This window comes from Hyaena hyaena, unplaced genomic scaffold (assembly GCF_003009895.1).
Source record: "Hyaena hyaena isolate Hyena2069 unplaced genomic scaffold, ASM300989v1 scaffold_34, whole genome shotgun sequence".
Taxonomy (NCBI): Eukaryota; Metazoa; Chordata; class Mammalia; order Carnivora; family Hyaenidae; genus Hyaena; species Hyaena hyaena.
The window spans coordinates 740,574-753,401 of NW_024080665.1; the positions used below are offsets into that span (position 1 = coordinate 740,574).

The following is a 12,828-nucleotide window of genomic DNA, read 5'->3' on the forward strand; positions in this document are numbered from 1 at the left end:
AACGATCATAAAAATACTCACTGGATTTGAGAAGAGTGCAAGACATGAGTGAGACCTTAACACAAAGGACATAGCAGAATCTCAAGAAGCAAAGGAACAAATTTATGGCCTAGGAGACAGAGTAATGAAAAGAAATAAAGCTGAACGGAAGAGAGGAAAAAGAATTATGCAAAGTGAGAACAGACTTAGGGATCTCAGTGACTCCATCAAATGTAGTAGCATTCATATTACAGGAATCCCAGAAGAAGCGGGGGGTGGGGGGGGTGGGGGGGGACAGAAAATTTACTTGAAGAAATAATAGCTGAAAACTTCTGTTATCTGGGGAAGGAAATAGATAATCCAGATCCAGGAGGCACAGAGAACTCCCATCAAAATCAACATAAGCAGACTCATACCAAGACATATTGGAATTAAACTGGCAAAATATAGTGATAAAGAAAAAAATTAAAAAGCGTGAAGACAAAAGAAGACAATAACTTACAAGGAAAAACCCATGAGGCTAACAGGGAATTTTTCAGCAGAAACTTTCTAAGCCAGAAGGGAGTGGCACAATATATTCAAGTGTTGAGGGGAAAAATCTGCAGCCAAGAATACTCTATCCAGCAAGGCTATCATTCATAACAGAGGGAGATATAAAGAGTTTCCCAACTAAAATTAAAGGAGTTCATACCTGCTAAGCCAGCTCTGTAAGACACATTAAAGGGGACACTTTGAGGAAAGGAGAGATCAAAAGTAACAATATAAAGGTAGGAAACAAAAGAGCTGTAAAAATGGATATTTCTGTAAAAAATCAGTCAAAGAACTCACAAAATAAAAGGATATAAAATATACAACATATACCTAAAATGTGCAGAAGAGACGAGTTAAGAACAGGTTCAAACTTAAATGACCAACAACTTAATATAGACTACTATATGCAGAAAATATTATATGCAAACCTAATGGTGACCATATATCAAAAACCACTAATAAATAAGAAAAGAATAACAGAAAGAAAGCCAAATATATTATTATTAAAGAAACTCAGCAAACCATGAAAGAAAGAAAGATAGGATCAGAGAAAGTCTTCAGAAACAACCATAAAACAAATAATAAAATGACAATAAATACATATTTATCGTAACTACCTTGAATGTAAACATTCCAATCAAAAGACACAGGGTAACAGAATAGATAAAAACAAAAAACAAAAAACAACAAGACCTATCTATAGGCTGCCGACACGAGACTCATATTAAACCTAAAGACACCTGCAGATTGAAAGTGAGGGAATAGAGAAACATCTATAAAGCAAATGGATATCAAAAGGAAGCCAGAATAACGATACTTACATTGGACAAAATAGACTTTAACACAAACTGTAACAAGAGACAAAGGACACTATGTAACAACAAAGGGGACAATCCAGCAAGTAGATATAACAATTATAAATATTTACACACCCAGAGGCACCTGGCTGGCTCAGTTGGTTAAGCACTCAACTCTTCATTTAGGGTTCAGGTCATGATCTCACAATTTGTTGAGACTGAACCCTTTGTCGGGCTCTGTGCTAAGTGTGGAGACTGCTTGGGATTCTGTCTCTCCCTCTCTCTCTCTCTCTTTGCCTCTCCCCTGTTCATGTGTGCTTTTTCCTTCTCTCTCAAAATAAATAAATAAACATTAAAAAAATATTTATGGACTCAAATACATAAAACAGTTAATAACAAACATAAAAGAAACAATTGATAAGGAATACAATAATACTAGCAGACTTTAACACCTTACCTACATCAAGGGATAGATTATCTAAAGAGAAAATCAACAAGGAAACAGTGGCTCTGAATGACCCACTGGAACAGATGGATTTAACATATATATTCAGAACATTCCAATCTAAAACAGCAGAACACACACTCTTTTCAAGTACACAGAGAACATTCTCCAGAACAGATCACATATTAGCCCACAAAACAAGTCTCAACAAATTCAAGAAGATCGAAATCATAGTATGCGTCTTTTCTGGCTACAAAACTATGAAACTAGAAGTCAATCACAAGAAAAAATCTAGAAAGTGTACTAATACATGCAGGTTAAATAATATGCTACTAAACAATGAAGGGGTCAACTAGAAAATAAAAGAAGAAATAAGAAAGTACATGGAAACAAATGAAAATGAAAACACAATGGTCTGAAATCTTTGGGATGCAGCAAAAGCAGTTCCAAGAGGGAAGCTTATAGCAACTGAGGGCTACCTCATGAAGCAAGAAAAAAATCTCAAACAACTTATTCTTATACCTAAAGGAGCTAGAAAAAGAATAACAGACAAAATCTAAAACCAGCAAAAGGAAATAATAAAGTTTAGACAAGAAATAAATGACACAGAAACTAAAAAAGAAAAAAAATAACCAATAGAACAATGAAACTGGGGGCTAGTTCTTTGAAAAAAAATCAACAAAACTGATAAACCTCTAGCCAAACTGATCAAGGAAAAAAGAGAAAGGACCCAAATAAATAAAATCACAAATTAGAGAGGAGATATAGCAACTATAACCACAGAAATACAATTATGGGAATATTATAAAAAACTATATGCCAATAAATTAGACAACCTAGAAGAAATGGATAAATTGTTAGAAACATATAAATGACCAAAACTGAGAAAGAAGTTGAAAATATGAGGAGACTGATAACCAGTGAAGAAATTGAATCAGACAGGGCGCCTGGGTGGCTCAGTCGGTTAAGCGTCTGACTTCAGCTCAGGTCATGATCACAGTTCGTGGGTTCGAGCCCCGCATAGGGCGCTGTGCTGACTGCCAGCTCAGAGCCTGGAGCCTGTTTCAAATTCTGTGTTTCCCTCTCTCTCTGACCCTCCCTTGCTCATGCGGTCTTTCTCTCTCTCATAAATAAATAAAACATAAAAAAAAAAAAAAAAAAAGAAACAATCAGTAATCAAAAAAACTCCCAACAAACAAAAGTCCAGGACCAGATGGCTTCCAGGTGAATTCTACCAAACATTTAAAGAAGAGTTAATACATATTTGTCTCAAACTAATCCAAAAAATAGAAGAGGAAGGAAAACTTCCAAATTCATTCTATGAGGCCAGCATTACCCTGATGCCAAAACCAGATAAAGGCACCACAAAAAAAGAAAACTGAAGGGCGAAATCCCTGATGAATACAGATGCAAAATCTTCAAAAATTCTAGCAAACCGAATCCAAGAATACATTAAAAAAATCATTCACCACAATCAAGAGGGATTTATTCCTGATTAGCAATGGTGGTTCAATATTTGCAAAACAATAAAGGTGATATATCACATCAATAACAGGAAGGCTAAGAACCATATGATTGTATCAATAGGTGCAGAAAAATCATGTGATAAAGTACAATATCCATTCATGATATAAACCCTAAACAAACTACGTTTACAGGGAACATAATTCAACATAATAAAGGTCACTTATGAAAAACCTCAGCTAACATCATCCTTACTGGGGAAAAACTGAGAACTTTTCCGCTAAGGTCAGGAATAAGACAAGGATGTCCATTCTCACCACTTTTCTTCAACATAGTACTGGAAGTCCCAGCCATGACAAGTACACAACAAAAACGAATAAAACACATCCAAATTGGTAAGGAAGAAGTAAAATTTTCACTATTTGTAGATGATATGATACTATCTATTAGAAAACCAGAAAGACTCCACCAAAAAACTGCTAGAATAAATACAAAAAATTTGTACAAAATCTATTGTATTTCAATACACCAATAATGAAGCAGCAGAAAGAGAAGTTAAGAAAACAATTGTAATTATAATTGCACCAAAAATACCTAGGATAAGATATCTAGGAAAAAAACCTAACCAAAGAGGTGAACAACCTGTACTGTGAAAAGTAAAATACTGATGGAAGAAACTGAAGACAACACAAAGAAATCAAAGACATTCCATGCTCATGGATTGAAAAAATATTACTAAAATGTTGATACTACCCAGAGCAATCAACATATTCAATGCAATCCCTATCAAAACAATACCAGCATTATTCACAGAGCTAGAACAAACAATCCTAAAATTTGTATGGAACCAGAAATGACTGAATAGCCAAAGCAATCCTGAAAAAGAAAACCAAAGCTGGAGGCATCATAACCTCGGATTTCAAGATGTATTAGAAAGCTGTAATCATCATCAATCATAAGACAGTATGGCACTGGCACAAAAACAGACACTCAGATCCATGAAACAGAATAGAGAACCCAGAACTGGACTCACAAACATATGGCCAACTAATCTTTGACAAAGCAGAAAACAAGATCCAATGGAATAAAGGCAGTCTCTTCAGCAAATAATGCTGGGAAAACTGGACAGCAACAGGTAGAAAAATGAACCTGGACCACTTTCTTACATCAGACACAAAAATAAATTCAAAATCGATGAAAGACCTAAATGTAAGACAGGAAGTCATCAAAATCCTTGAGGAGAAAGCAGGCAAAAACCTCTTTGACCTTGGCCACAGCAACTTCTTTCTCAACACATCTCTGGAGGCAAGGGAAACCAAAGCAAAAGTCAACTATTGAGACCTTATCAAAATAAAAAGCTTCTGCATAGCAAAGGGAACAATCAGCAAAACTAAAAGGCAATCGATGGGATGAAAGAAGATATTTGCAAATGACACATTACATAAAGAGTTAGTATCCAAAATCTATAAAGAACTTATCAAACTCAACACCCAAAAACCAAATAATCCACTGAAGAAATGGACAAAAGACATGAAGAGACACTTCTCCAAAGAAGACATCCAGATGGCTAACTGACAAATGAAAAAATATTCAACATCACTCATCATCAGGGAAATACAAATCAAAACCACAATGAGATACAACCTTACACCTGTCAGAATGGCTAACATTAACTCAGGCAACAATAGACATTGGTGAGGATGCGGAGAAAGAGGCTCTCTTTTGCACTGCTGATGGGAATGCAAACTGGTGCAGCCACTCTGGAAAACATTATGAAGGTCCCTCAAAACAATTAAAAATAGAACTACCCTACTACGACCCAGCAATTGAACTACTAGGTATTTATCCAAGGGATACAGATATGCTATTTTAAAGGGACACATATACCCCAATGTTTATAGCAGTGCTATTAACAACAGCCAAAGTATGAAAAGAGCCCAAATGTCCATGGATGGATGAATGGATAAAGATGATGTGATGTGTATGTATATATACAGAACGTATATATACACAATATATATATATACATACATACATACAATGGAGTATTACTTAGCAATCAAAAAGAATGAAGCCTTGCCACTATATGTATGCAACTAGAGGGTATTATGCTAAGCGAAATTAGAGAAGACAAATATTATATGACTTCACTCATATGAGGAATTTAAAATACAAAACAGATAAACATAAAGGAAGGGAAGCAAAAATAATATAAAAACAAAGAGGGGGGACAAAACATAAGAGACTCTTAAATACAGAGAACAAACTGAGGGTTGCTGGAGGGGTTGTGGGTGGGGGGATGGGCTAAATGGGTAAGGGGCATTATGAAAGACACTTGTTGGGATGAACACTGGGTGTTATACAAAGGTGATGAATCAATGACATCTACTTCTGAAATCATTATTGCACGATATACTAACTAATCTGGATGTAAATTTTTAAAAAAAGAGAGATTAAGAGACATATTAACAACAGCAACAACAACAAAACCAAAAAAAAGAAAAGAAAATTAAAAAAAGGGAACAACTCCCCTCCCCCAAAAACCTTGCCTCACATGATCCATGGGCACCAATTCACTTCTCCAACCCATAGTTTTCTCATATGCCAAATGAGGATATTAGGCCTCTAAAAGTCCTAATGAATCTAAAAATATATGATTCAGTACTGTGCTACATGAGGGATGGAGAAGAGGAGAAATACAATGAAAGAAAATAAAACAAAACTTGCCTACATCCCTATTCATTCCATTCAAACCTATTAAGACACATATACATCATTTAGAAAAAAAAGAGAAATGTTACGAAGGTGCTATAAATATGGGAAAAAAGTTATGAGTCAGGAGATATGGGGTCTAGTCCTAGGTCTTCCACTAAAGAAACTGCTACTTGGTGAACATACACCAAGGACCAGGCACTAGATTTCAAAATAATAATAGTTACTCTTTATTGAGTATCTATTGGGTGTCAGATATACTCTTAGGGCTTCATATATATTACTTCATTTACTTCTCCTATAATACTGTGAAGTTCTAAGGGTTAAGTGGGATAGTAATCCCTATTTTGCAGATGAGAAAATGGAAGTTCAGGGACTTGCCCAAATTCTCCTAACTACCACATTGTATAAATAAGTGACGTAAGTGAGAAACCCTAGATACCAAGTTGTACAGACTTCTTCCTGGCAGGCACATAGAGAGTATCTGTTTATTAGAGTACTGCTCAAATTTTAATTCACAATTAAACTTGGGAGATGTGTGACAGAATTCTGGAAAGTAGATTACAAAATCCTAGGGAGGAAGATGGACAAGAGAAGGAAAGCTGACTTTACTGAGTACTTATTATGTGTTGGGTTCTTTATATATCCTATTTTCACCGGCCCCTACTTTGTATACTTGTTGGGATTAACTGTCTCCATTCATGAGATAAGAAAATTGAGGCTCAGAAAGGTCTAGGTCACTAAGCTAACAGTAAATAGGATAGGACCATTATTTCCAGACTACCTTGGAGGCGGTCTTCTTTTGGGTCTTTACCTCTGTATTCTTTATTCAGTGAGTGAAGGGGGTACAGTGAAAAAGAATGGGTGAATCTGGATTTGATTTCCAGTACTGCCACTCACTAGTTGTGCAGTTTTAGCAAATCACTTAAATTCTGTGAGCCTAAATTTCCTCATCTGTAAAAATAAAAACAGTAAGATCTTGTATCCCCCACCAAGCAGAGTTATAAATGAGGCTCACACAATATCTGAGAAAATATTTCACAAAATGCTATATAATGGGTATCACCATATTTATTTGTAGTAGTATCATCATCGTCATCTTCCTAGAGTAGGATGACAGTGCAAAGTTTTGAGCTACTTTGCTTTGTTAGAAGACTTCTGAAATGATTAGGAGAGGACTTAAAATACTTAGAAAACTTCTGAGGTACCTGGGAGAACTCAAAAGCATGTGTTACGGGTCATGTTTTCTTTCGCATATCTTGCAGGGATCCATGAAAGATCTCTTGTAGGAAAGCAAATGGGGGGAAGGCGGTAGGATTACAAAGTAATAATCCAGAATCCTTACCAGATCTCCTGACCAGCAGCTCTTTTGTTGGAATCTTTACTACTCCAAGCAGATAATCTCTGATTGACTGAATACTGGTTATATCTCTGGCTGTTAAATCAAAAAAAAAAAAAAAATTATTTGATGCTCTGCTGACCAAAGGGCTAAACACTTCAACATGTATTTCCTAGGAAGGGCTATAAGCATTCAAAACAGAACCCCTTTTATTTTTTATTATTATTTTTTTAAATGTTTATTTATTTATTTTGAGAGAGCATGTGCTTGGAAGGGAGGGGCAGAGAGAGAGGGAGAGAGAGAATCCCAAGCTGTGCTAACAGCAGAGCCCAACACAAGACTCAGTATCATGAACTGTGAGATCACGGCCTGAGCTGGGATCAAGAGTCAGATGCTTAACTGACTGAGCCACACAGCTGCCCCCCAAACTTAGCCCTTTTTTTTTTTTTTTTTAAATGTTTTATTTATTTCTAGGAGACAGAGAGAGAGACAGCATGAGCAGGGGAGGGTTAGAGAGAGAGGGAGACACAGACTCTGAAACAGGCTCCAGGCTCTGAGCTGGCAGTCAGCACAGAGCCCGACGCGGGGCTCGAACTCACAAACCGTGAGATCGTGACCTAAGCGAAAGTCGGACGCCTAACCGACTAAGCCACCCAGGCGCCCCAAAACTTAGCCCCTTTTAATTCTGGTGGTGATGAGTCATTTGGTGCTCACCTGACTTGGTATCTTCATGATAAATAGCAAAGGTGACCTCTGCAAACTCCAACAGCTCTGCCAGAAAACAGGCCTCTCCACTGCAGTGCTGAGTCACCAAATTACATGAAAATTCAACATGATGGGAAAATTCAGGGCAGAAGGAACAGGCTACAGGGCGGGTTCGGCGCTGTTCTCCCTTGGGCAGGAAGGAGAGATGAGTGGTGACAAAGGCATTGACCCCGACTGTGGCACTGAACTGTAGAGCAGGTTCCAGCTCAGCCAGAGCCCTGTAAGGGGAGAAGGATGGGAATGAGAAGGTAGTAACAGAAGTCAGTTGGATTGCCAAGAAAACATCTTCACCATCTCCATGAGGCCACCAAGAATACTAACTGACCATGTATTTCCTATCTAGGCTTTGGGCAGAGCCACAGTGTGCTTTCTTAATAATTTAAATATCATAATGTATGTGTATGGGGTGGGGGACTGAGTTACACTCTCCTAGGACACTTCATTTTACTGTCACTAACCTTTAGCCAAAGACTATCAGGAAGCAACAGTAGTTGAACAACTTGGCTTTACTGCTCATTACACTAAGAAAGAACATACACCAACGGAAATCATGGGAAATTTTAGTAAAAAGGTATCAGAATGGAATTCTAGCACTAGACTCACGTTAGTTGATTTGGAGGTTGCTCAAAAGTGGGGCTTTGCTCTCAATAAATGAATCTTATCTAGAAGGAGGGAAGACTAGGGGCACCTGGGTGGCTAGTCGGTTAAGCATCTGACTTCAGCCTAGGTCATGATTTCACCGTTTCTGAGTTCAAGTCTCACACTGGGATCTGTGCTGACAGCTCAGAGCCTGGAGCCCATTTAAATTCTGTATCTCTCTCTTGTGCCCTTCCCCTACTTGTGCTCTTTCTCTCTCAAAAATAAATGAACATTAAAAAAACAATTTAGAGGAGGTGAGACTAGAATAAGGATTAGGCTGTAATTGGTAAAGCAGAAGCAGTCACTCATTTTAGCCAGGATGGAGGGATGTTGGGTATTTTTGTGATTTTTATAACGACTTTGTTTTGGTTTGTTCCTAGACAAGATTATGGAGTAATTTTATTTTTGTCTCACTTCTTCATGGTTGCAAAGCAGCCTTGTCTGGTGCTGGCGTTCCGTGAGATTTATATGCTCAGCAAGAAAACACCAAGTCCAGCTACAAGTGGCAGGTCAGTTCCCAGATGTCTCTGGGGCTGCTTACCGTACAGACAGAATTTATCCATCTTTAACTGACATTCATAAAGAGTAGTCAAGTCTTTAGTGTGTGGGTATAGTATGAGAATAACTCCATTGCCCCAACTTCCCTAAGGGTATAAAACTGATATTTAGGCAAAGAGGTCACCTCTTTTTGAAGCATTTTCTGACAGCCCCAAAGATGACTTAGAGCGGTTCTTTCTTTACTGTACTTGGTATACATTAGTAGAGGGTAGTAACTTGGAGTTTGAATCCTGGTTCCACCATTTAATTAAATGTGTGACATTGGACAAGTTATTCAAACTCTTCCAAATTTCACTGTCCTCTCTGCTAAAATGAGGATAGCATAAGGATACAAACACTAAAGACGTATGTATAATTATATACTTATTGTATTTTCATTTCTAATGAAACTAAGTAACCTAAAATGATAATTAATGGGAGACTGGTGTATGTCTATACAACAGCATGCTCTGAAGTATATATTATGCACAGGAAAAATGAGAGGGAAATAGATCAAATGCTAGTGGCTAAAAAAACAAGGATAAAATTTTCAAGGAGTGTTGTAAAAATTATATTAGAGAATACATACAAAGCAGAGAACCTGTTATGGGCAATGAAAGGGCTCTAAATAAGAAACTCCCAGATACGGCATTAATAAGAGAGAAAGGTTTGGGCCCAAAGCCAGTCTGAATTCATTCATTCAATAATTATTACCTGACCATCTGCACTGTGTGTCATGCACTGGACTCAGAGCTGGATACATATAGTGGTGAAATACATGTATACAATTTCTTATTCTCGTGGAACTTAAAAACTAGTGCAGCAGGGTCTCTGCTGTCAATCAAGTGACATATAAACGTATGTCTATATCTATGTCTATATTTACACTGTGACCGCTTTTCCTTTGGTCCAATTATCATTTTGCTAGTACTTCGCTAGCAAATCAATGAACCCATTTATGTTCATGGAAGCCTCTACTCATCCGCAGTTAAAGATCAGGTTAGTTAAAAGACTCAACTGAAAAGGAAAGAAAGGTGTCTGTTTACACAGACATTGAAAATGTATTTTCAGGAAGACCACTGGCACTTAAGATGAGGGTTGGTGTCTCTTGATGAGAGAAGGTTGACTTCATAGCACCTGCTATCTGGATACCAAAAATTCCTCTCTTCAATAAGATGCAATGTAAAACTTATTTCTGATTTTACTATATTCCACTGGCTAATAAAGGTAACATTATTTATACAAATTATCTATACAAATGGAACTAATTATTTGAATAGTAGTTAGTAGTTTATAAGGGGACTTCATATTTGTTAATTCTTACACTGATCCTCATAAAATCAGGAGAAGTATTCACAATTTCCATTTTTCAGATGAAGAAACAGACCCAGATAGGTAAAGAAACTACCCCAAGATCACGCACAGCTAGTGGAAAACGGGGTTGGGTCCATTTTCCAGTGCAATTTGTTTTCATTATACCATGTTTGTCTCGTATTTCGCAGAACTGTCCCAAACTATCAGAAAAATGTAGTGTTAGAATTGTCCTGGCTTCTTGCCCTTCCTTTTGAAAAGGTAACACAAACCAGATGCAGGACTTAAACTGCCTGTCATCTGATCTGACTTTCCCCATGACCCCCAGAGAGACAGACTACTGAGCTTCTTATCTATTATGCAGTCTCTCAGAGATCTACTATCAAAACTCTAAGTCTTTCTCTGCTAGTTAAATAATAGTTAACACCATACTTACAGATTCTGACCTTGGCTGGGTCTTACACAGAACAGGTATTCCATACACACAAGCTTCAGGCTTCCATGCCTTTGCACATGTCCTTCTCTTTGAACAGAATACTTTTGAGCTCTCTTGGGTATTTTGACATCTCCCACTCTTTTTTCAAGACTCAGATTAAGAAGGGCTCAGAATGCCAAGTTGAGCAGGTTAGAGTTTATCTTAGGAACCAGTAGTGCCTAAAGTCAAGTGTGTACAACCTAGGGGGTTTATATATAGGGTAACCTACTTGGGCATAGGAAGAAAATATTACCACTTCTATGTTATCACACATGTTAAAGTTTTATATATGCTGCTGTAGATTTTATAACATATTATAATATAGTAGCACATGAAGATGATTTATACATGAATAAGTACCAGATATTCAGAGGATATGCTGCGTATGCTAAACTTTTATTTGTTTATATTTATTTTATTTAGTTTATTTATTCATTTTGAGCGAGAGACTGCATGTGGGCATGCGCAAGTTGGGGAGGGGCAGAGAGAGGAGAGTGAGAATCTCAAGCAGGTTCCATGCCGTCAGTGCAGAGCCCAACATGGGGCTCAAACTCACAATCCATGAGATCATGACCTAGTTGAAATTAAGAGTGGGATGCTTAAATGACTGAGCCACCCAGGCGCCCCTTATTTTTCTGTTAAGAGGAATGCAAAATTGCATTAAAATGCAATTTTATTAGGAATTAAAATGAGGAGACCACTGACAATGGAAAACCATCAAAAAAGTTTTAATGTTAGGGAATGACATAATTAAAAAACTGCCCTGGTATCATTGACACTAAAATGTTCTCAAGCAGTCACTGGAAATCCATTTGGAGGATTCAGTGATGGAAAATATTAACCAGGCTGAACATTTTACCAGTTGCATCAGTGTTAGATCTCATAAGGCAGTAATTGAATTTGTTATTTACAGACTGTGAAGTTAAAGGCAAATGATCTGACTCTAAGTTACAACAAGAAAAAAAGAAGTGAGGGAACACTTGCCTTCTTTTTTGAACTTGTGTCCAAAGTGAACTAGTCTACAGTAGAAGCATGACTTAGTTCTCTTTCTTGGTGGGCACCTTTCATATGCACTAGAATTATGCTATGTGGTGGCAGGGGGCACAAAGGAGTTCCAGCAGTGATTAGAGGAACTCACAACCTACTGGAGAAAACTCATGTATATAAATAACTGAAAGAGTATTCAAATAACAAATAACTGCAAACAAGGTGCTAAAAGACAAAGGACAAAGCACCAATTCTGTCTATGTGTAGGAAGACATACAGGAAAAGCTGCAAAGGAAACAGGAGTTTGTTTAGTGGACAAAAGGAATAAGAACACTCAAGGTAGAGAGAAGTATGAACAAAGGCCTGAAGGAGATAAGGGAAGGCCATGCTATTTATATTCAGAAACAGTGCTCCAGGTAGAAAAAACAGCAAGACAAAATCCCTGAGAGGGACATGAGCTTGGTGTGTTCAGAAACAATAAAGTCAGTGGTTGGAGTAGAGTAAGCAGAGGGGAGATGAGCAGGAGAAGATGAAGTCATAAACGTACTAAGGAGCCAGATCATGTTTGGTCTCATAGCCATTTAAGTAGTTTGACTGAATTTGAATGAGATGAAAAGTCAATGATGGGTTTTAAGCAGAGGTATGTCAAGGTCTCACTTAAGTTTTTTGAGGATCACTGGTTTCTGTACTGAGAACAGACTGAAGGGGAACAAAGGAGAAAAATGGGAGGTGATACTTAGAGACTGGATAGGAGATTATAGAAGAGCTGTAGTCATTGGCCCTGGCCTGGTTTGAGGGTGTAGGATATGACTGTAAATAAGTGGCCAAGTGGGGTAGAGGATAAGAT

At 37.4% G+C, this 12,828-nt stretch overlaps 1 protein-coding gene across 4 annotated transcripts in view; it reads right to left on the bottom strand.

Annotated features, from left to right (window-relative positions):
* Window positions 1–12,828, bottom strand: part of C2CD3 (C2 domain containing 3 centriole elongation regulator) — a 129,066-nt gene that overhangs the window by 50,403 nt on the left and 65,835 nt on the right. For all 4 annotated transcript variants that reach the window (XM_039228698.1, XM_039228699.1, XM_039228697.1 and 1 more), the window contains 2 exons: window positions 7,982–8,250; window positions 7,274–7,363 (listed from right to left, as the gene is read on the bottom strand). In XM_039228698.1, the coding sequence (XP_039084629.1) occupies window positions 7,274–7,363; window positions 7,982–8,250 (359 nt within the window). The remainder of the gene's footprint in view (window positions 1–7,273; window positions 7,364–7,981; window positions 8,251–12,828) is intronic.